The sequence below is a fragment of the Myotis davidii genome, unplaced genomic scaffold, assembly GCF_000327345.1.
Source record: "Myotis davidii unplaced genomic scaffold, ASM32734v1 scaffold199, whole genome shotgun sequence".
Classification (NCBI taxonomy): domain Eukaryota; kingdom Metazoa; phylum Chordata; class Mammalia; order Chiroptera; family Vespertilionidae; genus Myotis; species Myotis davidii.
In genome coordinates, this window is record NW_006290680.1 from 3,766,007 (window position 1) to 3,793,583 (window position 27,577).

Genomic DNA, 27,577 nt, shown 5'->3' on the forward strand with positions numbered 1-27,577 from the left:
CAGCACATGCCTGTTTGTTCTCTCAGGGACACGCAAAGGTCACCTCCTCAGTACAGCCTTCCTGGCTGTGGGTCGAGTTTCCACTCTCACGGCTCTAAATACTACTACTAGGGATTTCCAACTTTGTCCTAGGAGTTATTGAAAAAAAACTGTTGTGTGTGTGTGTGTGTGTGTGTGTGTGCGTGAGAGAGAGAGAGAAATGCAGTTACTGTTCTAAAGAGAGAGAGAGCTGGAACATGACTATTTCTAGCACATTCAGTTAGTCAAAGCAAGTCACTGGGCTTTGTTAGTGAGAAGGAGAAAAGAGAGCGATTGATATTGAATGACGTGATCAGATTTGCAGTTTTAAAAGCTCTCAGTGGCAAAGGTGGATACAGGGAGACCACACAAGAGGGTGTGTAATAGGCCAAGTGGAAGGGTGATGTGTCCTAGATTGTGGTAGAGGAAATGGGAAGAAGTGGATGGGTCTGAGGTACGTTTTGGAAATCAAGTTGGTAGGTCTTGACGATGATGGATGTGGAGGGACAGAGAAATGGAGGAGAAAGGGCGCCTCTCACTCAGGCGTCCAGCATGGACCCATTTTCCAGCACAGTGGTGCCATTTTCTTGGACAGCTGGTGGGGAGCAGGTTTGGTGAGGTCAGACTTGGACACGTTACGTTTGAGAGGCTTGTCCAAGGAGGTAGATAGTTGTCAGATTCTGGAGCTCCTGCGGGAAGTGAACTTGGAGGTATTAAAACCTTGACAGACTGAAACTTGCAGAGAGGAGAGTGAGAAGAGCAGAGGACCAACGACCCTTACATTTTGGGTTCTCACATTTAAGAACAAAGTAGAGGAGGAAGGGAAGACCGTGAAACAAGTGGAGAAGCAGTGCCAGCGAAGCAGAACATGGAGTCTTAGAAGCCGAGGGCAGATTGTTCCAAGAAGGGGGGAAGGGATCTGGGGAGAAATGATGTTGGAGCCATAGCTACTTCCCTATCAGAGAATCAACTTTAAGTAATTGAAAGGTGTATATGTACTCAAGGAAACTATAAAGGCACCAGAAATAATGCCTTTGAGGTATATGTTACAACTTTGCAAAGTCTTAGAAGAAAAGACTTAAAAATTTGACCATAAATTAATGAAAAACAACTTTTGCATGGCCTTAACAGCGTAAGTAGATCAAAAGACAAATGAAAAATTGGGCAAGAATATTTTCAACTCACAATATAGTCAAAGTACTAATTTCCTTAACATGTAAAAAGTCCTTAGAAATCAATTCAAAACCCAGTAGAAAAACAGGCAGGAGATATGAACCAAGCGTTTACAGAAAAAGAAATACAAGTGAATCTTAAATATATGAAAAGATGCTAAAAACAATTTAATAAGAGAAACGAAATTACTTTTCTTTTTTTTTTACCCATTAGAGTGGCAACAATCCAAAGGTTTGATAACACGCTCACTCTGCTGGAGCCCCTGTGGGGACACAGGCACTTTATACATAACACAAGGAAAGTACGTTGGTGTGACCCCTATGCAGGGCAATTTGGCAACATCTATCAAAATTGCAAATGCATTAACCTTGAACCCAGCAATTCCCTTCTTGGAAATATATCCTACAGATATCTGTGCACACATGAGAAATGACATATTCAAGATTATTCATTTTGGTATTGTTAATAATGGCAAAAGATTGGAAACAACCCAATTTGCAATAATATGGGACTAATTAAAGAAATTCCGTACGTCTGTCGAGTGGAATACTGTGTGGCTGTCAGAAAGAATGAGGAAATGGAAGAAATATGGAAGTTCCTTGAATACATTATTTACTGAAAAAGCAAGATAGAGGACAATAAGTACAGTATGTTACCACTTGTGCAAAAAAAGGGCAATAAGAATGCATATTTATGTGCTTATATTTGATTAAAGCAACTCCGGAAGGACACATGGAAACTAGTAACATTGGCTTTGTATATTCTGTGTGTGTTTGTACATGTTGTGTGTGCATGATGTGGAAACTGGGCAGGTGGACAGGGGAGAAAAGAGACTTTTTCACTGTACCTTTTTACATTTCAGGGGTTTTAAACCATAGGGATTTGTTATAATTTCAAAAAGTTATGTAAAATTTAAACAAGAAGAGAGGCTCAAATGCTTCTGAGGGATTGGCTGAGATAAGAGTCAAAATGTGTCTAATAGTTTTAGGAAAAGGAAGCTACCCAGGACCACAGAGAAAGCAAGTTTATTTTTGCCCTTTTTCTTTTTTTTAAATTAAAACTCATTTTCAATTAAAAAAAATTAAAACTTACTTTCAAATTATTTTCTAATGCTAGAAATATTACCAGATGGGGTCCAGGGCCCTGGCCCTGAGTGGGTCTGCCTCGGGCCAGGCAGCAGTGTGTGGGTTCTTGACTTGGGGCAGGAAAGAGTTCACACCACAAGTCCAGGCGATTTTGATAGTATGTTTATTACAGCTGGGACAGTGAAATGAAGGAAGGGTTTAAGACAGAAAAATCAACAGTTGAGAGCCTAGGTGGGCTGCTTTGGCTTTTTAGAAACGTTATAAGAAAGAAGTAGGCCACATGAGCTGCATGAACTCACTGAGAAATAAGTCACTGTGACAGAAGTGAGGCAAGATGAGCTTGCTGTTAGCTGACTTCAAAGTCAGAGAAAAAGGGCCCTGGGAGACAGGTTCAGGGGGTGAGCCCAGGACGAGCTGCCTCTGCCCACTGCTCCCCTAGTTGCAAGTCTTGTGGGGACCCTTAGAGTTTAGGAGGAGAGCAGAGATATATCCCTAAGGGGGAAAGACATGGGTATGGTCTAAAAAGAGAGCCCTTGGAAAAAAAGCAATTTTAATGGATAGGGGATGTTGTGTAGGCCCCAGAGATGTTGTGTGGGTGGAGGAGCGGTGAGGTAAGGATGTAAACTAAGTATGGACAACCTGTGAAAAGTCTGGCTGTGCAGGACATGGGCAAGAGCCTTAGCTCAAAGAGATGAGGACTCCTTAGAAGAGGGTTTTTTTTTTGAAGGACAAGAGGGTCTTTAGAATGTTTAATCGCTGGTGGAAGGAGTCCAGATGAGAGGGTAATGCTCAGGGTTCAAGAGAGGAAGGGTTAATTGATGGTTTCGGTTTGGGGAGAAGGTGGGAGTGGGTGGGTCCTGCTCAGAGCTGGACAGAGTACCTTTGTAGATGGGATGGCTCAGAGCAGAGGGCGGCTGCATCTGAAAGCATCTGCTTCCTCGGAGAGGTTGATGGGCTGGCACTGGAGGTCTGAGAGGCAGAGGAGGTCCGGGATATTGGTTGTGGCACTCGAGAGACTGAGCTGTTGGTGCAGGGGCTGTGGGTGCAGACAGTTGGGCGAATCCAGGGCAGGGAACTTGCCAGGCACGGTACCCAAAGGACACAAGCTTTTTCTTGCCCCAAAGAGAGACTGAAGTGAAGGATCAGGGAATCTAGGCGGGGTAAGGAGAGAAAGAGGGAAGGAGTTGCATGGTGAGGACACGTTAGTCACAGAGTGGACGTGGGGTAGTGATTCAAAGGTGAGCAGCTGTGGCTGGGCGTTGATGGGCTCCTGGGTGTGTCCAGGGCGAGGGGAGCTGACAGAGCGGAGCCGAAGCTCCTGGGAGCAGAGGAGCCAAGAGCCCAGCAGCAGCATGGTGGCTGCTGAAGGGACCCAGGCTGGTGCTGGCGTGGGGTGGGTGAGAAGCTGGAGCCCAGAGCTGACGGCCAGAAGCACGATGGAGAAAGGGGACAAGCAGGAGATGTGTGGGCACCGTGAGTGGCTTGATGCTGGGGGAGCTGAGTGGGGTGGGGTGGGGTGGATTTGTAGGGAAGGTGATAGTGGTCTGGTTGGGGCAGTGGAGAGGGAGGAGGATCAGTCCTGCCTTCCCACCTGAGATACGTGGGCAGTGGGGGAATGGGCAGCTCATCCCAGAACATGTGGAGGAGACAGGTTCCCACTATGGCAGGAGATGGAGGGGACGGTGTGTTCTAAGAAACATCTGGAGAAATAGGGGACTTGTTGTTCTTAGAGTGGGAGTCCCAGTGGCCCCAGTGTTTGTGTGCTAGGGGAGAGGTACTGTACAGTAGGGTGTAGGGTTCAGGGGGCTCCTGGGTAATCCTAGGCCTATGGAGTGGTGAATACCACCGTTAGGAGCACTGCCAGGTGTGAGCAGTGCCCAACATGGGCCCTTCCTAGACGTACCGGCAGAACATGTGCTGGAGTGGAGTTATCGTATCCCAGAGGCCAAGATTTCCGTACCTACAGGGGGTCAATGGTATAATCATGAGGCCAGAAGACCAGGAGCTGGTCAGAGTTAGGCCTGCAGTCCCTGGGCACTGTCCTTGTGGCCTTGAAGGCACATCCTCCTTCCAGCAGAGGGCAGTGTAAGATGCCCAGAATGGGGAAAGAGCCGGGAATGCTGAGTTCAGGTTCAGCTCCACTCTATACCCTCTTCCTGTGTTGGTAACTCTCTGAGCCTCAGTTTCCTCATGCAAATAATGAGGGTAGATGGCCTGTTGGCTTTTCCCAACCCTAAATAGTAATGATGCCAACAATAATGACATTTACAGTACAATTCCTTGGGCCCAGGCACTGGGGCTAAATGTTTTCCATAGCTGGTCTCATTTCATCTTGTGAACTCTATCGGGTAAACACTGTTGCTCTCCCATTTTACAGATGAGGAAACCGCAACACAAAAGACAAGATTGGTGATGGAGTCTTTTTTAAACAAACAGACAAAAATGTTTCCCATCCAATGTACTGAGAGGCAGGAGGCTCTCCTGCCGTGGCCATTGTCGAAATCTAAGATTCTAGGCTTGGTAACTGGCCTCTGAGTCTGTGTACCTCCTAAAGGGCAAAGACCACATGGCTTTTGTTGCTTTAATTAAAACCTGGGTGAAGGGCTCGCTATTCATATTAAAATGCAATTGTGTTTCGCCTGCTGTGGTGCAGAGAAGGGAACAGCAGCGATTACTGCTAAGATTACAAACAATCAAACAGAAAAGGCCTTTTGCAAGCATTTCCTATTAAAGCCACAAACATCACACTTTAAAAATAATTACGGTTGTGTTATCGGAACATGATTCATGAATTCTGAATAAATATGAGGAGCCTTAAAGGAAACGGTTTCAAGACCATAGATTTTGCTCAAATCTGATGAAATTTAATATCATTGCGCAGCTGGAGGATAAAATGCGAGGAGGGGGAAACCCCATCCTCCTATGTATATGGAAAGAATTGAGTAGATGTCAGACTGAACTAATGAGCTTCCTCGCATCAGTCCTTACACACGGGCTCAGAAAAATGGAATAGCCTCTCTGGTTTTCAGTGCTGAGAAGGAGTTGGCACTTACACCTCACCAATCTTAATTTTGCATTCCAGTGGCGGAAAATATATTTATTTTAAAGCTCTAGATTCCCGGCTGTGAGATGAGATGTTGAAATATTTGAGGGCACAGGCATGGAGGCATCAGGGGCCAGGTTTGGGGGAGGGGGGCCTTTGTCTGCATTTATTGCACCTCCCCCACAATAAAGACATTTTTCATACAATGCAGTGAATGTTTACAGCATATAGTTTTGTTTCCTTCCAACTATTATGAGAGAAATTGAATCCCTGGAAACATTCACTCTCTCTAAATGGAATGGAAACAATGAAGATGGCTTAGGAAGTTTATGGGGTGGGGGAGGGAGCAGCAGTGAGGTGGAAATGGGGTTTCAAGGATTTTCTTTAAAAAAACAGCATGCCTCTCCCATGCCCAGCCATCCCGACCTTAGCATCTTCTGCCGGGCCTGGGTCTACGCTGGGGAGGGTGGAGAGTCCCTGATGGAACACATTTACTCATCACCACACATGTGACCCAGAAGCAGAGAGGAGGCCAGAGGTGGGGCCTGTCCGGAACGGTGCTGGGTCCTGAGCTTCTGGAGGATCAAGAGCCTGGGTCTGGCCCTCTTCAGCCTCTCGCCGTGGGCCCTGGGGTGGGTCATCTGCCCTCTCTGAGCCCTGGTTTTTGCATCTGTGAATGGGGGCTGACTGGGTGTCTGCAGGGCCTTCTAGGTTATGTCTTGTGGCCAAGGGATTGGCCTCCTCCATCCACCTGAGTCCCAGGGCGGGACAGTGATCTGTCCAACAGACCAGAGACTGACCTCCCCGGCCTGGGTGAGCCGGCGCAATGCTGAGGGGCGGCCCGGGGGCTCTGAGGGAGGTTTCAGAGAGGTGCTGTTGGTCAGGCGGGTTATAAGGAGAAGGACCCAGAAGACAGACAGACCTGGGCTCACATTCTGATCTTGACATTTCGTGGCTTGGTGACCTTGAACCAACTTTTCTGAGCTTCTGTTTTGTCTTTAGAATCTCCTCAAAGGGATGTGGGGAGAAGTAAGATACATTAATACCCAGCGTTATAGTGCTTGGTACCTGGCAAATGGTAGTTGGCATGAGGTCTATGAAAGTATCCGTTTTGTAAATGAAAAACTGATTTTCAGGTGATCAAACAACCTGCCTAGGTCACCCATCCGGGACGTGGTGGGCACAGGAGTCAAATGCAGCATCAGAAACATTAGCAGAGGGGCGGGCCCTCAGCTGTTCTATCTCATGAAAATCAAATTACTTTAAGGCTTGAAATGAGAACGATGCTATTGGAACTGTCTTGCTTTTAAAATGTGCCAAGAAACGCACCCTCCCCTCCTGATCATTCTCAGCCTGTTGAAGATGTGCCACCCTCACTCCGACCCCCTCTGCCCATTTGACCACCCTCCAGCCCAGCCCTCAGGGAACAGCTGGGCTTGCCAAGCCCCCTTGATGCACATCTCACTCTCATTAACATGAAAAGGCCTTCATGGGGTCCAGACAGCCAATTTCTTGTCTCTTATATACTCAAAGCCCGTGGCTCTGATGGGAACAAAGGCCTAGGCCTGAGGTCGTTGCCCTGCCAGACCTGGCATCCTCTTGCCAGCTCCCGTGGGAGTGTCGAGTGTGGAGTGCGAGGGACTCCGTTGCAGATCTGTGCTCCAGGGGACTCTTGCTTTTGCCTTGTTCTCACTGTGTGACCTCAGCCAAATTACTTACCCTCCTTGGCCTCGCTCTCCACCTCTGTAAAATGGGAGTGTTACTACCTCCCTTGCAGGTTAGTTAAGAAAACCAGAAGTGGACGCAGTTTAATTAAGGCGTGTAGTTTAGTTAGACTAGTTAGGTGAGTGTAGGTTAGTTAAGAGGACTGGTTAAGTGGGTATTAAGTAACCAGTTCAGACAGTGCTGCTTATGATAGGAGCTTGGATAAAGTTTTTGTTGTTGTAACAATTTGCAATTTAGAGAAGAGAAACACAGTCGTGGAGGAGCGAGGAAAATGCCTGGTAGCTCCTGTTTTCTGTGGCCATTTTTCTACGGCGCTGGGGTGGAATGAATGAGATGGGGCTTGCGTGTCAGGGAAATAGAAATCCAGCCCAGGGGCCCTCAAGGCTGGGGTCTCGCCTGGTGGCAGAGTCTGAACCATCGCCCAGGGGCACGGAGCTGGGTGTCCTGGGAGCGCTGGGGTGCACAGCCGGGAGGGGAGGTTGTGCCAACTGGGGAAGGACTGGGAGAAGGACCATGGGAACGACAGGTGGGAGGGAGATGGGGAAGCAGGGCCTTGCGGAAGCCTTGCTTTACACTGAGTTGGGCTTGTCCTCATCCAAGTCCCCTCAAGAAGACCTTAAAGCTCCGTGTAACAGCTCAGGGTCTTGGGGGGGGGGGTGTCTGTGCCACTCTGGCTGTTCACTGTGCTGGGATGGCCCTCAGGGCAGGTGGTGTATCTGTGTGATAAGCAAGCACAGAGCAGCTGGAATTTTATTGCTGCTGCTGGACTCAGTCAGCAATGACCAGAGGTAGCAATGGGAGGGGACGAGCAGCAGAAGGTAGGGAGCATTCTGATTTCTGAAAACCCCCCCCCCCCCCCGCCCATGCAGGAAATGTGGGACAGAGCAGAAACACCAAGTTGGCAAGGATATGGAGTGGCTGATGCCCTCACACACTGCTGGGTAGATTGTATGACCACTTTGGAAAACTGCCTAAAGCTCTGTGACCCAGTAACTCAGTTCCTAAGGGTTCACTCAACAGAAATGCAGTCATCTGCTCACCAGACGTATAAGGATGTTCATCGCAGCGCTTTTTATAAAGCACAAACTGCAAAAGTCCAAGTGTCCATCAACGGTAGATTGGATAGATGATTGCAAAATATTCTAACACAGTGGAATACTATGCAGCGATGAGCATGAGGGAATTAGAACACACGCAATAATACGGACGAGTCTCATAGACACCAGGTTGAAGGGAAGGAGCCAGGCACCAAAGCAGCACCTTCTGGATGGTTCTATTTACATAAGGCACATGCAGAGGCACAGCTGACCCACGGTGACAGAACTCTAACTGTGGCTATGCTGGTGGGATGGGGACTGGGGGGCCTAGAAGAGCCTCAGAGATACTGGTAGGGGTTTCTCTCTTCATTTGGGTGCTGTTTACACAAGTCTGTTTGCCTGGGCAAGACTCATCATTAAGCTGTACACTATGACTTGTGCATTTTCTATTGCATCCTCTGCTTCAATAAAGAGTAAAAAACTCATCAAGGCATTTGTACAAGTGTCTCCATGTTGAGAGGTGGCGGGGGGGGAGGGGTGCGGGAACCTGGCCAGATCAGCTCATTTGCATCTTGTGTCGATCATTGTGTTCACTCCTGGTGTGGATGACCAGCCCTTGACAGCCTGCGTAATTTATTGAACTTGCTGGGAGGGGAGGGATGGTGTGAGCCTCCTAAGGGATGACAAGCTGTGAGATTGCTCCAACCCTGGCTTGCCCTGGGGAAGCAGGTGATATGGGACTCCCCGGATTTGCTCAGCTCTGCAGGCTCCGACCTTCACGCCCGTTTCTCTGTGGACAGAGTTTTCAGAAAGGTTTGACCACATGAACACCTAAAATTAAAGTGTGTGTGCCTGGGTGTGTGTGTTTGTGACACAATATCGTGGTGCCAGAAAATCTTGATTATGGAATATTTGAAGATGTCTCTGGAAAAGTGCCTCCAGGTCCGCGCGCGTGCACACACACACACACACAAGCTTGTATGCAAACACGTTCGTGCACACATATGAGCACACATCCCCGTCATGCTCACACAGGCATGCTTGCTGACAGACGCCTGTTCGCATGTTAAGCATCACTCTGACTCTGAGCAAGTTACTCAGGGCTCAGTTTCCTCAGTGAAATGGAGGTAATGATAGCACCTGGATCTGGGGTTGTTGTGAGCAGTACACACACACACACACACACACACACACGGATGAGATTTTTGTTTGTGTTATGTTTTTAATGGCCGCCTCCCTCTTAGACTGTTGGTTTCACAGGCGCAGGGACCTGGCACATTGTAGGAGCTGAATTAATACCTGGTGAGGGAGGAGGGATAAATGAATGAATGAACAACTCTTGCACATCCATTGGCACACGTGCTGACATTTACACACGTTCACATACACATTGGTACAAGCGTTTGTACCTGTCTGCAGACACATCCACTCACATATACAGGGATATACATGCACACACACCCAACACGCGGCAGGCCCAGTAGTGTAGTTTAGTTAGACTAGTCAGGAGAGTGGGTTTAGCTGCAGTTTCGAGGCTCTGGACTGGAAGTCAGAATACAAGGTTCTGTTTGTGGCTCCAGCTAACTCTAATTTATTATGTGACCTTTTGTAAGCAGGTCTTGTCACCTCTCTGAGGTCAGGGATTTTTAGCTGGGATGTGACAGAACTGGAGTTTGAACCACGGTATGTCTGGGTCAAAGTCTGTGCTTTGAAGGCCTGAGGACTTGCTGTCCAGTGTGACCCATGGACCGGCAGCATCCCCAGGGGCGTGTTGGACATGCAGCATCTCAGCCCCAACCCCCTCAGTCAGAACCTCCTGGTCGTAAAGAGGCAGAATCACATTGTCATTAAGAGTGCCAGTTCATGAGGAGACTTGTTACTTTAAAAACAACACGTATTCATTGTCTTGTAGTTCCTGTGGGTCAGACATCCAGGTGTGGCTTAGCTGGATGCCTGTGGCTCAAGAGTTCCCGTGAGGCCGCAGCCAGTGTGTTGCTCATGGGCTGTGGTCTCATCTGCAGGCTGGACTGAAGGAGGATTTGCTTCCAAGCTCATGCGGAGTTGTTGGCAGGATTCTGATCCCCTGAGCTAGTTTTTGAGTGGGAATCCCAGCTCTGTCCCTTCCTAGCTGTGTGACTTTCAGCAAGTTCCATATCTTAGTGTCCCCGTTCTTTCCTCCATGAAATGGTTATAATAATACCACCTGGCTCAGAGAGTTGTTGTTAAGATGAATAAATTCATGTTGAAAGTACATAACGCAGGGGTGTACCTGGCACATGGTAAGTGCTGTATAAATTCTTGATGTTATTATTTTTCCCCCAAAGCTGCACAGGATAGCACAAGCCTGGCTCACAGCGGGGGATCAATAAACCTTAAGGAGTGGATGGTGTCTGGATGGCAGTTTCCTGATAGAACTTTCAGGGGCATATTAATAGGAGCATGGGGTTCAGGCTGTAGGAGGAGGCCTTCTCTGTTCTGCTCAGAGCAGGCTTAGAGTCCTGAGCCCAGTCCTTGGTGCTGCCAACTGGGAATGCAGAAGGGTGTTGTGACAGTCCTGAGGGTGAGTGGTATCACCTGGGAGGACAATGGCTCACTCAGAGGGCCTGGCACACCCAGGGACCCGGTGATACCAGAGCAGGCAGTGTCTGGGGGCTGCAGTGGGCTCACTGTGCCTGGCATCAGGTGACGTTGCAGGATCTGGTCCAGGAGGCCTTGGTTGCCAGACAGATACTGGAATGCTGCTCCGAAGGCAGCGAGCCTTGGAAGGGTCTGAGCAGGCCAGTGTCCCCAGAGCAGCGTGGTCTGGGGGCTTCCCTACTCATCGCAGATTCACAGGACTTCACAAAGGCCGTCTCTGAGAACTTCAGCACCTTCATCCCTAGGCAGCTGGCCTGGCATATTTTTAGGCAATGCTACTTCTGTAGTTTTCAAAAGGTGGAAATGGAAAAGAAAAAAAAAAGCTGCAAATAGACATAATTTTCCCCCAGAAGCTATTTTAGCACGGAAACAACTGGAGAGCCTACTCATCATTTTAAAATGCTTTTAACATCAGCACTGCCTCGTGTCTGGCTGTTTACCTGCAAACCAGTGGTACAGACATGAACTAAAATCCCTTGGTCCACTCCCTCTTTTCACAGACGGTGTCACTGAGGCCCAGTCCCAAGGTCACAGTCCCTCAGGGGCATAGCTGAAGGGGCTCAACCCTTCATGGGAAGATGATTTCTATGAGGAATCAGGAGACCCTCAGAAGTCAAGTTAGAATATTTTCGTACTGAGCAGCATCTCTGAGGGGAAGGCCACTTCAGACCTTCTCTGGCTTCTTAGAACTTACAGAGAAGGTGGTACAGAGCCCACCCGGCCCTGTGCCACAGCAGCATCAATAAATTAATTTGTGCATTCATTCAGTCATTCATTCAAAACATATTTATTGAGTACTCACTGTGTGCTGGGCAGTGCTCAGGGTGCTTGGATATAACTGTGAACACAGTAGTCCAAAACCTCTATGAGTCATTCATGTATTATTTTATTTAGCAAATGTTTATTGAGGGGCTATTATGTGCAAGGCACTGTCTTTGGCCCTTAGGATAATCAGCGACCAAACAGTGAATTTATATTTTAGTAAAGGGAACAGGCAATAAGTGTATTTTTAAAATCAAGTATATTTTCTTTTAGATGGTAAAAGTTATATGAGGAAGCAAAAGCACCCCTAGGAAGGGATCAGCAAGCTATGGCCCATGGGCCAAATCTGGCCCTCTACTTGTTGTTTGTAAATAAAGCTTTATTGGAACACAGTGACACTTGTTAGTTTAAATATTGACTGTGGCCCTAGCTGGTTTGGCGTGGTGGATAGGGCATCGTCCTGTGGACTGAAAGGTCCCAGGTTCAATTCCGGTCAAGGGCACGTGCCTGGGTTTTGGGCTCAATCTTTAGTGTGGGGTGTACAGGGGCAGCTGATCAATAATTCTCTCTCATCATTGATGTTTCTCTCTCTCTCTCTCTTCCTCTCTGAAATCAATAAACATATATTTTTAAAAAATTGACTATGGCTGCTTTCATGCTACAAGGCAGAGTTGAATAGCTGTATGACCCACAAAGCCAAAAGCATTTGTTATTTGGACCTTTGCAGGAAAAGTTCTCTCCTCTGGGACATCTAAGGGAAAGTGTCATAGAGGCAGTTGGAAAAGTGAGCTTCTTTTTCTGTAAAACAGGGTACTGCTCAGGCCACACCCACACTCCAGTGTTGTGCCCCAAGTCATCCCCAGCCTGTTCCTTCTGTTCTGCTGGGATTACTTCCTCCTAAAGTAGGAAACCCACTGTCAGTCGCTCATTTTTCTAGACCTCCTCCCTCCACGGGGCATCAGTCCGGGCAGCTGTCTGAAACTTAAAAGGACTCAGATTATTTTCTGAGCAAGAACGCACGGGGATTATCACGTTGGTTCCAGATACAGTTTTAGTAAACAAAACGCATGCCTAATGGGACTGTCATTGTCCCAGTCTGGTGCCTCTGTCTGCTCTGATGCAAGCATGTCCAGGTCCTCTCGGCAACAGGAGGGCATTATACGGCCTCCTTCACCTGTATCGCCACGGCCGGGAGGTTCTGCCTGTAAATAGAGGCTTAAAAGGTACTACGTTCTCTACCCCCACCTCCTCCAGCATCCATATGTAATTCTAACAGTATGGCGTTTTCACTCCTATTTCGTTTATGTATGGGCAAAGACTTTTATTTTTTTTAAAAGAAGCATTTTTAGAGCAGGAAAATGACAGCCCAACAAGAAGGTATAACTGTACTGATTTTCAGAAAGTGTGGCAATACTGCAGATCTGATGCACAGCGAGGCATGAATCAGATTCTATTAAACATCTCTGGGACGGGTGACACCAGGGTATTATCCAAGATGATTAATTCGCCTTGGTTATTATGGACACCGACGAGCCTGACAAAATTGCATTTCATTCCCCGCTGAATTTGTAAAATCACTGTACATGTAATAAGTTACAGTGCTGGGTGCCCTCTCCATTGGACTGGGTTTTGGGTTTGGATAAGGTACCATTTCCCTTGTTTCGAAACAGAGTCAGAAAACACTGAGTTGAAGGACAGTCCGTTAGCTGAGATGTTCACCTATAGGGTGTGGGTTTTAGGTGTTCAAATGGTAGATGGTAGCGTGGCCATATTATTTGTTGTCCAAACCAGGACGGTTTTAAAGTGAAAGAGGGCACTATTAAAAATCACCCTAGGCTTGGCCAGTGTGGCTCAGTTGGTTGGGCATCGTCCCATGGACCGAGAGGTTGCCAGTTAGATTCCAGGTTAGGACACATGCCCAGGTTGCGGGCTCGATCCCCAGTAGGGGGCGTGCAGGAGGTAGCTGATCGATGTTTTGCTCTCGCATTGATGTTTCTCTCACTCCCTCCTCTCTCTCTCTCAAATAAATACAAACATATTTTTTAAAAAATACCCTGGGACAAGAGGCAAAACCCAGGAGTGCCCTGGGCTGATGAGGACCGGTGTGTGTGAATAGTGGTAGCGCACACGCTGGCTTTGGATAGTCAGGGCTTCTCGTCCTTGTTTCCATAAATGCTATTCATGTGACTTTGGATACGTCATTTTGCCTTTTTGAACCTCAGTTTCCAAAATGGAAAAGATATTGAACACGTCTGCTTACACCTCAGGTCTTCTCTTCCCTTCCTTGGGTAGGGAGGAGGGAGTCGTGGTGACTGCCTGTCATGTGTCTCCACATCTGTCTCCTCCAGTGACTCTCAGCTGTCAGGAGTGAGCAGGTGGGATCACTTGCCCAAGGTCCCTCAGCAAGTAGGTGTCAGGACTGAAATTCCCTCAGGCCCTCCATTCTTTCTGCAGATCCAAAAAACAGTACTCACTGATTATGAATTCTAAGCATCTTCAAGCTTTTGGGGGGAAAAATATTTGAAATTCTTAAAAGCATTTGGAGCCCATAAGTCCTGTGTGAACTTTGGTATTGCCGCTGTTACTTCTGGCTGTTCAGTGGGCTGGACTCCACAGGGTACAAGAAAGCAGGGGAGCCCCCCCACCCCCCCCATCTTCTTCCCTCCCCAGCTCCTGGCCTCGGAAATCAATCCGCCGTGGGGACTGGTGTGGTCCTCTGCAGCCGCGGGAGACCCTGGGATCAGGACAGGCGCAGTGTCATTAAGGGACCAGGGTCACCCATTTTGCCGACTGGTACTGTTGATGGCCACCACTGGTGCCCACTGATAGAGCAGGCTGTCTCATGCTGGCTCTTTTCCACGAGGCACGCTGAACTGGGGATTCACTCTGCAGCTAGTACACCTGCTGACATCCCTCCTACTGCTGAGGTCCCCCACCCTATCAGGCTAATGTCTTGAGTGGGGCCCTCTAATTGCCTTTGGCTGCCTGTCTTCCTTAGCTTTCCCTTGCCCCTCAGCAACTCCCACCTCTTTGCTTGGCAACCCGTGTACGTGCAGATTGCTCTCTGCCTATCTCTGTCTCTGTCTCTGTCTCTGTCTCTGTCTCTCTCTCTCTCTTCATGTCAGGCAGGTTCTGTGATCCTCCATCTTCCAAAATCTCCCAGCAACGGTGTCCTCCTGAGCCTCTCAACTCTGGGGACGTAAGGTGGCTGCTCCTGAGGGCTCTCACCAGGCTCTGCCAGGGAGTGCGATGCCACTTCCTTTTTGTGCTGTACTCAGAGTCCCCACAAGCTGTGCTCCTGGGGCCTTTCTCACTTGACTTGAATGAAAGTGGGGGCCAGGATGGGAGAGAAGTCAAATCACCCTCCCACAGTTCCCTCAGTGAATCGTCTGCCTTGCTCTCATACAGAGTTGGGGTGGGTGTTGGAAATGGATAGTTCAAGTGTCATTCAGAGAACCTAGTAACCATTAATGGGGATAACCTAGAAAGCCATGGAATAATGAAAATTATACTTCCCCAAGAAGAAATGATCATTAATTTGTAAATACTTACTAACTTAGATCTGAAATAAATGAAGCAAAAAAAAATTGAACAGAAATACAAGAAGCAATAGATAAAATTACAATCATGGTGGACATTTTTACCATATCTCAGAAACCAATGGATCAAACAGAAAAAGAAAATGAATAGTCATTTAGAAGATTTAAACAACAGAATTAAGCTGGAAATAATAAACATTTATGCAAATTAGCCTTATACTGTGTTACAAAAGAACTTCTCAATGATTTTCAAAGAATCAATATATCTTTCATTCCTTTTAGGGTATCTAAAGAGGAATGAAAGAGCTTTTTTTCTTCTTCTTCTTAGTGGTTTACTATTTTGTTAGCCTTTTCAAAAAAGCAGCTCTTCCTTAGATTATCTAAAATGTGTTTTCTGTTTTATTACTCTTTCTTCAACGGACATTTGGTTTCTTTTGTTATTCTATTTCTAGCTTTTTCAGTTGAGTGCTGAGCTCATTTATTTTGTATTTCTTATCTTCTAGTAAATGTATTTAGGTAAAAAGTTATAAACTTTCCATTGCTCATCTCTCACAGGTTTTGCAGGCAGTGTTTTCATTATCTGTAATATCAGTTGTGATTTCCTCTGTAACCCAAAGCTATTTAGAAGATTGCTCTTAAAGCACCTAAGTTTTTAGGAGCATCTGCCTCCCTTCATTATTTTTTCTGCTCCTTTGTGCCCTACCTTCTTTGTTTTTTTGTTAAAAACTAGGTTAGTGCATTTAGATCCTAGAGCAGTGATGGCCAACCTATGACACACGTGTCAGAGGTGACACGCGAACTCATTTTTTTGGTTGATTTTTCTTTGTTAAATGGCATTTAAATATATAAAATAAATATCAAAAATATAAGTCTTTGTTTTGCTATGGTTGCAAATATCAAAAAATTTCTATATGTGATACGGCACCAAAGTTAGGGTTTTTCAAAATGCTGACACGCCGAGCTCAAAAGGTTCGCCATCACTCTCCTAGAGTGTGGTCTGTATCATTTCAACCTTTTGAAAAGTTCAAGATGATCTGTGTATCTAGTACATGATCATGTGTTTTAACTGTTCAATGGACATTTGAAAATAGTATGTATTCTTTAAATATTGGGACAGATCAAGAGGGGAAATTATGTTATGCAAGTCTTCTTCCTGATTTTTATCTGATTAATTTGTCCATTTTTGCAGAGATGTGTTAGTGGTTTTATTAAATCCTCTTTGTACTTCTAAAAGTATTTTACATTTTATATTCCTGTAGTTTATTAGTCAACATAAAAATTTTTGTCTTTCAGTTCTTCTTAGTGGATTATATCATTTGTCAACTTAAGTATTCCACTTGGTCTCTGTAATGCTTTTTTCCCTGAATTGTACTTAATTTGTTATTAAATTTTCCATTTTTGCTTTTTATTTGCCTGATATATTTGCTAATTTTTAGCCTTTTGTGTCATTTTATTTTATATGTGGCTATTATAAATCTCATATAATAGATTCATTTATTTTAATCAAAATATTAATTTTTCTTTTAATAATGGAATTAAAACATCAATATTTATTGTTATTACTATTATTTAGTGTTAGTACTGTCATTTTATGAAGGTTTTTATTATCATGTTTCATAGTTCATTACTATTTTTATTGCTTTTCAGATTTTTGTTAGATTGATTAGATTCTATTTTTTCCCCTTTCTTTTTGTTTGTTTGTTTGTTTCTCCAATGGTGTGGAATTTCTTGTTCCCCTTAAAATTTCAAATAAATCACTAATAAATTCAGCAAAGTTTGAAGTGTAAAATCAATACACAAAAATCAGCTGTGCTACTATACACCAGCAATGAATAATCCCACAAGGAAACTATGAAAACAATTTCATACATAATAGCATTGAAAAGAATAAAATCTGTAGGAATAAATTTGACCAACAAAGTGAAAAACTTGAACACTGAAAACCATAAAACATTGCTGAAATAAATTAAAGAAGACCTAAATAAATGGAAGGGTACCCCATATTTGTTGATTGAAAGATTTACTATTGGTGAGATGGTGATGTTACCCAAGTGATCTACAGATTCAATGCACTTCCTATCAGATTTCCACCAGCCTTTTGGGGCAGAAATGGGGTAACTGATCCTCAAATTCATATGAATTGTAAGGGACCCGGAGTAGCCACAACAATCTTGAAAAAGAAGAACAAAGTTGGATGGCTCACACTTCAGAATTTCTACAGAGCTACAGTATTCCAAACAGTGTGTTACTGACATAAGGATAGACATTTAGAACAATGGAATAGAATTAAGGGTCCAGAAATAAACCCTAATATCTAAGGTCAGTTGAACTTAGAATGCCAAGACCGTTGGATAGGAAAAGAGCAGGCTCTTCGTCACACAGTGCTGGGTTGTAAAAGAAGAACAAAGTTGGATGGTTCACACTTCAGAATTTCTACAAAGCTACAGTATTCCAAACAGTGTGATAATGGCATAAGGATAGACATTAAGAACAATGGAATAGAATTAAGAGTCCAGAAATAAACCCTAATATCTAAGGTCAATTGAACTTAGAATGCCAAGACCATTGGATAGGAAAAGAGCAGGCTCTTCGTCACACAGTGCTGGGACAACTGGATAGCAACATGTAAAATAGTGAAGTTGTACTCTACCTCATGCCATATACATGGGCCCATGACCTAAGTCTCAGGGCTAAAATCATAAAATTCTCAGAAGAAATCATAGGAGTAATTCCTCATGACCTAGGATTTGGCTGTGGATCTTAGATATGACATCAAAAGCATGAACAGTGAAAGAAAAAATGGGTGAACTGGACTTTATCAAAATTAACAAAACCTAATTTAAAAATGGACAAAAGACTTGAATAGATAGTTCTCCAAAGAAGACATGCAAATGGCCAAGACACATATGAAAAGATGCTCAACATCATTAGTCACTGGGGAACTACAAGTCAAAGCTACAACAAGATACCACCTCACACTCACTAGGATGGCTATAATGAAAACAGTGGGCCCTGAGTGTTGTCTGTGAGGATATGGAGAAATTAGAATCCTTCCTGAATTGCTGGTTGAATGTAAAATTGGAATGGTTTCTCAAAAAGTTAAACATACAATTACCATATGACGCAGCAATTCCACTCCTAGTCATATAACCAAAAGAATTGGAAACAAGGACTCAAATGTACATACTTGCTCAAACCAGTACTATTCACAATAGCCAAAAGATGGAGACAGCTTAAATATCTATAAATGGATGTATGGATAGGCAAATTGTGGTATATACATACAGTGGAATATCATTTAGCCATATAAAGGAATGAAGTAATGATGCATACTACAACATGGGTGGACCTTGAAAGCATTATGCTCAGCGAAAGAAGCCAAACACAAAAGGTCACATATTGTATGGTTCCATTTATACACAAAGTAGGTAATCTATCCAGAATAGGTGACAGAATGCAGATTGGTGGTTACCAGGGATTTGGGGGGCAGGGGAATAGGGAGAAATTGCTTAATGGGTATGGGGTTTCCTTTGGGGATGATGAAATGTTTTGAAATTAGATAGAGATAATGATTGTAAAACATTGTAAATATCCTAAATGCCACTGAGGTGTTCATTTTAAAATGGTAAATTTTATTTAATGTAAATTTTACCTTAAGAAATGGTAACAAATGTATTTAAACTTATATTTTTCCCTGCAATGTCAATAATTGGTCAGTATCTGTAATATTCTCCTTTAAGAACGGCACAACTTCTAGCTGAAATCCTCTAGGTTTTTAGTTTGTGATCATTATTAAATTTATAATCCCATACCTCTTCTATTTTAGGAATCTATAAAATTGTCAGTAAATCCTGCAGTTATCTTAGGAACAGCTGCTTTTTTCAGCTCACCACTCCTAGAAATCTCTTGGGTTTATGTTTTTTTCTCGAAGTTCAAGCTTTGAGTATTTGTTTCAGAAATAATTATTTAAAAGAATTTATGTATTTTTTACTTACTAGCGTTGATTTTTCTATTCCTTTGTCATTTTATTTTATTGTGGTAAGTGAATGAATTTATTCTGAGAATTTTGTAGAACATACACTTATCTCTGCAACACGCTTCTGGTCCATTGGATGTTCTCAGATTTCTTCCTCTCCACCACCTCCCCGAGAACAGAGATAGGGCTACCCTCTGCCCATATTCTACCCTGCCTTGAGGAGTCATTGCCTTCAATATTTTTAAATATGTTTTTATTAATTTTTATAGAGAGAGGCAAAGAGAGGGATAGAGAGATAGAAACATCGATGAGAGAGAAACATCATCGATCGGCTGCCTCTTACACACCCTCTACTGGGGAGGTAGCCTGCAACCTGGGCATGTGCCCTGACTGGGAATTGAACTGGTGACCTCTTGTTCCCTGGGTCAACACTTAACTACTGAGCCACACTGGCCAGGCTGCCTTCAATATTTTATTAACACCCTTCCTCCTAGGAAAGAACAGAGATAGGGCTACCCTCTGCCCATTTTCTACCCTGCCTTGAGGAGTCATTGCCTTCAGTATTTTTAAATATGTTTTTATTGATTTTTATAGAGAGAGGCAAAGAGAGGGATAGAGAGATAGAAACATCGATCAGAGAGAAGCATCATTGATCGGCTGCCTCCTACACACGCTCTACTGGGGATGTAGCCTGCAACCTGGGCATATGCCTTGACTGGGAATTGAACTGGTGACCTCTTGTTTCCTGGGTCAACACTTAACCACTGAGCCACACTGGCCAGGCTGTCTTCAATATTTTATTAACACCCTTCCTCCTAGGAATTCTAGGAGAAGGCTTACCCTTCTCTGACCCAAGGGAAAGCCACAGGCCATTTGAATCCGTCCAGCATTCTTCTCTCCCTGGACTGGTGCAGGAAAAACCCAATAGCCTCCGTCTCAAGTCCCCTTCGATCCCAGCCACGTTGCTTTGCTTTGAATCCCATAGTTGATTTGAAAAGAGAAGCGCAAATGGAGGAATTGAGGAACAAGGCTATTGTAGTAGCCTCATAACCCATATCTGCTTGGTATGGAGCTCTCTACCACCTTGTGTGTTGGTAACCTCCTGGCCCTGACATTTGCTCAATGCCTCCTCCCCGCAACTCATTCCCACAAAGAACCGTCAGTTATAGTTTTTCATGCACCACTTCCATGAAGTGAGGAATGCTGGACTGAATCATTCCCTTGATCAGAGTCAAAAATAAGCTTTCTCCTAGACAGAGGATCTTCATGGTCAGCCAATCCATTCATTTTCTTACCACTATTTATTCTGGCATTTGGTTTGTTTATTCATTCATTCGTTCATTCATTCATTCATTAGTTCAGCAAATAGTTTTGAGCACTCGTTACATGCCAAGCACTGTTGAAGAAACTGGAAATAAAGCAATGGCAAACCATATGAAAACCTCCTCCTTCATGGAGCTGACATTCTAGTGAGGGAAACAGATAATAATGAATAAACACAATAAATAGACAAAATATATTGAATGTTAGAAGATGACAGTTGATAAAAAGGAAATACTAGAGCATGGCCGATGTTTTGCAATTTTAAATTGAAAGTGAGCATAGACTTCATTGAGAAGGAGATGATTGAGTCAAGGCCTGACGGGGCAATGGAATGAGCTGTGTGAATATTTGTGAGAAGCATGCTCTAGGACAGCGGTTCTCAACCTGTGGGTCACGACCCCTTTGGGGCTTGAACGACCCTTTCACGGGGGTCCCCTAAGACCATCAGAAAACACATATAAAATTACATATTGTTTTGTGATTAATCACTATGCTTTAATTATGTTCAATTTGTAACCATGGAATTGGGGGTCACCACAACATGAGGAACTGTATTAAAGGGTCGCGGCATTAGGAAGGTTGAGAACCACTGCTCTAGGTAGAGCGAACAGCCCATGCAAAGGCTCTGAGGCAGAAGCGTGCCCAGGTTGCCAGAGTGGCATGAACAAGGAGAGTAGTAGGAGGTGATGTGAAGGAAGTGAAAGGCACAGAGGTGGGAGTGGGGGCACTAGACCAGGTAGCTATGCTAAAGACTCTGTTCGTACTGGGAGTGAGAAGGGGGCCACTGGAGGATGGGGAGCAGAGGAGCGATGTGATCTTACATGTTAACGGAATCATTCTGGCCCCTGGGTGAAAACAGACCATAGCATAGGTGAGGCAGGGCAATCAGATAGGAGATTACCATAAAGAGGATGATGGCTTGGGCCAGAGTGGTCACACCTTAATACTTATTCCAAAGATGGAGCCAGTAGGATTTCCTGAAAGAATTGGTGTAGGATGTGAGAAGAAGAAAGGAGTCCAGGATAGCCCCAAGGCCTTTGGCCTGAGCAACCAGAAGGCTGGACTTGCCATTAGTTGAGGAAGGGAGGACTATGGATGGACAGGTTCTCTTTTGGACACATTAAGTTTGAGAAGTCTATTAAATGCCAAGCAGAGGTGTCAGATAACAGTGGGCTTGTGAATCTGCGATTCGGTGGAGAGGTTCGTGCTGGAGATAGGAGCTGGGGAGTCAGCAGCACATTGATGGGGTTTGAATGACAGCACAAAGGACGGAGTGTGCTTAGAGGAGAGGTTTGGCATCTGAGCTCTGTGACACATCAGCACTCATAGGTTGGGGGGAAGAACGGGAACCAGCAAAGGACATGGAGAGGAAATGGCTTGTGATTTGGGAAGATCAACATGTGTGGTGCCCCAGAAGCTGGTGAAGAAATTTGTTCCCAGGAGGAGGGGGGTGGACAACTAGGTCAAATGCTGCCAAGAAGACCAAGGTGGTCAGGTGGGGACGGAGATCTGACCATTGGATTTAGTAACACAGGGGTTATTGGCGACCTTGCCAAGCAGTTTTGGTGGACGGTGGGATGAAGATGTGATTGCAGTGGGTTTGTGAGAAAGTGGGTGGAAGGGAGAGACGGCTCTTTCCAGAGGTTTCCCTGTAAGGCTTTGCTAATAATTTTAGCTTCTAGAACTCTTACAACTTGGATCCCTTTCTTCATTCTCATGAAGACATTGGTGCCAGAGAGCAAATTAGGCACCATTGAGTGCCTGTCTCTGACTCAGGGGAAGTGCGAAATGGGAATCTTGGAGTGTGGGAAAATGCTGGATTCAGTCACAGACCTGGGTGTGAATCCCACCCAAGACTCACTAGCTCTGTGACACCTCCACTCTTTAAGCTTCATCTTTGTCTGCAAAATGGAGAAAATCACCACTTCTTTGCAGAACTCATGCAGATTACATGGACAGTGCATGTCGAAAAGCCGGGCCTGATGCCTGGCACACAGTAGGCGCTCAGTATGAGTCCGTAGCAGAAGGGGTTGGTCTTCAGTTGTCACGTATTTAGAGTTTGATTGCATTTGAAGGAGGCATGTACGTGTTTGCATGTCTAATTATTTTTAAGTGTGCTAATTGCCTCTTTAAGTGAATTGTCATAACTGTGTTATTCCAATATTTTGATACAACATATGCTTACATTTGCAAAAGGCTTCTGGTTGATTGGGCCGGTTCCAGTGTGCTGAGGTTTTGGTTTTGAAGTGAAAGGAATGGACTTATGCGGCCATTTAGTATCCACTGGACACGTGCTATGTGCCAGCACCTGTTCTGGGTGCTGGTGGGCAGAGCGGAAGGTGGGACATTGACAAACATGAACAATAGGTCACGTAGGGACTTAGGATCTGTCAGGAGGGATAGATTTGAAGACATGTGGGTGAGGTCTAAATCTAAAGCCTGGTGCACTCCCCATTTCATGTGCTCATTCAAAATCTTCTAATTGAGCACCTACTGTGTGCCAGGCACACTGGTGACAAGACAGCCTTAACCCCTGCCCCAGAGAGCCAGAGGTCTGGGGGACAGGAGGCAGCAGAAGGTAAGTCAGAATCAGACATTATTTCAGGAGGCAATGATACTATAGGGAGCACATACAGCAGGCTGCGAGGGGGGATGAGAGGAGGGGAGTCTTATTGTAGGATGGGTAGGGAGCTGGGGAGGGCTTCCTGGAACTCTTGTTTTCTGAGTTATACGATGCCGGTGGCTGAGTCCCATCTAAAGAAAATCAGCCCCAGCCCATCTCCATGATTAGGCTGAAGGCAGACCACCTCTTGGTGCACAGGCCAGTGTTGTGAGGCGTTAGGAACATTCACAGCGGGGAAAACAAGTGCATGGGCTGCTGTGTACTCACTCTGTGTCCTTGGAGAAGTTTCTTAACATCTCTGAAACTCCAGGCAAACACAACAACAACACCAATAACAACCAACACAGAGAGCTGGCCATGTTCCAGTGTCCTGAGCAATTTGCACGTATTGATGTATTTGCTCTTGATAGCAAGTCTGTGGTATGTACTGTAATTACCCTCTTTTCACATATGAAGAAACAGGCACAGAGAGGTTAACTGACTTGCCCAAAGTCACACAGCTAGTGCACAGAGAAACCAGAATTCAAACCAGGCCCTCTGGCTCTTAACCGCTTGCGCCATGCTGCCTCCTGAACAACAGGGACAGTAAGGCCCACCTCCAGGGCATCATGAGGGATCGGTGGGATGCCGACATGCGTGCTTATGGCATCTGCCCTAGGAACTGGCTCATTCATCCATTCAACTAACTGGCTTTGAGCTCTTACTTTGTGCCAGGTTCTGGAAAACAGGACATACAAGGACCGTCCTGGCAGAACTCACATTAAACATTAAACAAATAATTAGACAAGAAGTTAGTTAGCGACAAGGTCGAGAGTGCTTCCAAGGAGAAATGCAGGGCAACCTGGGGATGTACTGTGGGGTCTGACCTACTCTGGAGAGTGTTGGAGAAGACATTTACACCAAACCTGCTGAGGCATGAGTAAGAATGAGCCAGATGAAGGGGGAGCAAGGGGTGGGGCAGAGAATTCCAGTAGAGGGAATGCTCATCATTTCTTTCCAACATTGTATTGGGACATCCTGGTCTGAGCAGCAATAAGGGGGAAAATGAACAAATCAGGATCAGAAAGGGAGGTTTCTAGTATGGCTCCTAGCTTGTGCTCCGAGGAGAAAGTTTGTGCTGTTCAAGGTGAGAAAGACCAGGAGAGAACCCAGTTGGGCCGAGTATTGGGAGCACATAAGAGCAAGTCACCCTCCTGCCCTGGAAAACCACAGGCCCGGAGTCAGGATACTTTAGCTCTATTTCCAACTCATATACTAACCTGGGGTGAGCCACTGTCCTTCCATGGTGGATGGTGGGATGAGTAGTTCTCTCATCTGTAAAATGGGTGGGCTGGGACAATGGATTCATGGTGGGCTGTCGTGGCCAGATCTGGTGGGAAAACGGAGCAGGTGAACAGGAGCAGGCCCCACCAGGAGGGCAGGTGTTGGTACGCAGACCTTCTAGCAGGAGGCTGCGCCCATCTGGGGACGGGGCAGGAGTCTGACCAGGGGGCCATCTTGTTATCACCATTGTTATCGGTGCTATCGAGCATGTCCCGCACTTGTAAGTCACTGACCCTTGACAACGTGCCCTTTGAATGTTTTAGACCTACAACACCCAGAACGAGAGCAACGAAGACTATGAGATCCCCCCGATAACACCTCCCAACCTCCCAGAGCCATCCCTCCTGCACCTGGGTGACCACGAAGCTGGCTACCACTCGCTGTGCCACAGCCTCGCGCCCAACGGACTGCTCCCTGCCTACTCCTACCAGGCCATGGACCTCCCGGCCATCATGGTGTCCAACATGCTGGCCCAAGACAGCCACCTGCTGTCGGGCCAGCTGCCCACGGTGAGTTGCTCTTTCACCATAGTTCCCGCCAGTTCCAGCAGGGAAGCAGAATGTTAGTGCCTTGATGAGGACCCTGTGCTCGTGTGCAGGGTCTGGGCCAGCCGTGGGCAAACTACGGCCCGGTGAATTTATATTAGTTCACACAAACACTCCATCCATGCTTTTGTTCCGGCCCTCCAGTCCAGTTTAAGAACCCATTGTGGCTGTCAAGTCAAAAAGTTTGCCTACCCCTGGTCTGGGCTCTGGGTTGCTCGCATGGGCATCTGCAGACTATGGGCATGGGCATGGAGGAAAGTGGATGTCTTCACACTGCTCACTTCTGGAACCCTGTTTAGCATTCTTTGTATTCTTTTTAATAGTGTAAATTACCTGAATTTTTATTCTTAACAGTTTTATTGAGGTCTAATTCATATGCCCTATAATTCACCAATTTAAAGTGTACAATTCAGTCGCTTTTAGTATATCCAAGTTGTGAAACTGTCAATACAATCCACTTTATGTTTTTGGGTTTTTTTTAAACCTGAGTGAGAAATAAAAGGAGAGAAAGGAGGGGGGAGGGATGAAGCCAACTCAGGATCCACATTTTATAATGTTGGAGGTCTGGCAAAAGAGCTCAGTGGAAATTGATGCTCCATTTCTTGAGGAACAATTTTCTGTGGGCCCATCAATAATGCAGGGCCTGAGCTTCCTCTTCTCTCTCTAGGAGAACTGAAGATACCACAGCCGTATGGTTTTCATTCCACTTTGACAGAATGCTTATACCTGAGCTGCTTGGCAGCCAATTTCCTAACAAAAGCTTCCCCCCCTTTAGACTGTCCCAGTTCGGGGATTTATGCAAACACGAGCCAGGGTAGGGCTGTGAGTGCAGAGGTGAGGATGGTTGTGGTTTGGGCCACGGTGTCACAGGCCTTTGGTGATCGGTGGCGACCAGGTGGAGCCGTGTGCGGGCTCCGGCGTCCTACAGACTTGCCTTAGATCTCAGCTCCGCTCTCCCACTTCAGTTCCCTGGCCTTGGAATCATCATAGTGCCCACCCACCTCCTGGTTGCTGTAAAGTGTACCTGACATAACGTAGGCAAAGTCTTAGCCAATGTCTGCCACTGAGTAAACCATCGGGGGATATTTGCTATTAGTAGTAGTATCAATAAAAGTGAATTCCCGCTGTCACTGAATGGCAGTGTGTGCCTGTCAGTCGTATTTAGCTAAAGGAACAGGCTCTCAGGTACCTTTGTAGGGTCACCTGGTTATTATAGCTCTGATAATTACAAGAGATGTTATCTGTTTATCAAAGATGACCCCCTGATCGCTCCTCCTAGGAAATGCTTCTGTTGGGCTCGGTCCAAATAGCCACTTTGCAGTCATTCTCCAGATTTCTTTCAAACAAGCTCATGTTAAAGATGCTTCACAAATTCAGATTGCTTTAATTCTTCCATTAGGCAGCGTTTTCAAGGGCCCATTGAGTTTTATATTCCCTTGTTAAGTAATGAAAGATAAGCCAAGTCTTTCACCCAGGGAAGGGCTACCGGACCAATTAGGAAACCAGGTAAGAATATGTCTGTCCATCGGGACTCTAGCAAAGAGAGACAAGCACCATGAAGACAAATTCTTAAATTTGTCAGAGCTGCAGGAAGCAGGTGTGTGTCTGTGTGTGGATGGATGTGCATTCTGTGTGGGTGATGCTGTAATGTGTGTCATCACCTGTTAGGAATCAAGCCCCATGCAGAGGGCTTTACAAACATGTTCTCACATAATGCTCCCCAAACCGAGGAAACAAGGTATTACTGTAATGAGGAGATGGAGGCTCCGACCAGGCAGGTGACTGTGTCAGTGTCCTGTGGCTGCTCTAGCAAATAGTCACAAACTTGATGGCCTAAAACAACCAGAAGTAGACTTTCTCATAGCTCTGGAGGCTAGAAGTTGAACTCAGTATCCCTGGGCCCAGATCAGGGTGTCAGAAGGGTGAGCTTCTTTTGGAAGCTCTGGGGCAAACCTGTTCCTTGCTGCTTCTAGCTTCTAGTGGTGGCCAATATTCTTGGCTTGTGGCCACATCCGTCTAACCTGTCTTCACGTCACTGTCACCTCCTGTCATTGAAACCTTCCCCTGCCTTTCTTAGAAGGATGCTTGTGATGGCATTAGGAATAATTTAGGAGAATCTCCTTAGCTCTGGAGCCTTCACTTAATCACACCCACAAAGACTGTTGGGTTTCCCCCTCAAATACAGTAACATTTACATGTTCCAGGAATTAGGACCTGATGTGCTTAGGGGATCATTTTTCAACCTACCGGTGATCAGCTGTGCAGCAACCTTTACTGACCCCCTACTAGGGACCAGGCATTGTTCTGAGCCCGGGCCTATGAGATGCATTTGAACTCCTCCTGCAGGTGGAGAGATGAGTGAAAACTCCATTTCTGAAGATGGAGTAAATGCTCAGTGTATTCACTGAGATCAGTGTATGGTGCTATGTGCACCCAGAAGGGGCACCTTTAGGAAGTGATGGCCTGACACATAGTAGGCTCTTTGAATAAATGAACAAATGAATGAATGTCACACAACTATTAAGTACAAAAACAAACAAAAAAACCCACAAAAACCAACAGAATTCAAGTCCAGCTTTGTCCCCTACCATGCACCTCTCAGTTTTACCAGGTGTTTGAGGGCTGGAGCAGCTGGGCTGGGGGGCCACAGGTGGCACCGAGGTGCCCCAATGGGCAGGATGCCACAGACATTGTTTGCAAAGACTGCAATGCACATTGTCCCTGGAGACGTGGGTGGGGCTAAGGCATTTGACATCCATCTCATGAAT

General features: G+C 45.6%; 1 protein-coding gene across 1 annotated transcript in view; it reads left to right on the plus strand.

Moving 5' to 3' along the window:
- The window catches only part of TOX2 (TOX high mobility group box family member 2), a 96,943-nt gene that overhangs the window by 28,414 nt on the left and 40,952 nt on the right, over positions 1-27,577 (plus strand). Inside the window, 1 exon segment of the mRNA XM_006763764.2 lies at positions 24,528-24,773. Coding sequence (XP_006763827.1) covers positions 24,528-24,773 — 246 coding nt within the window.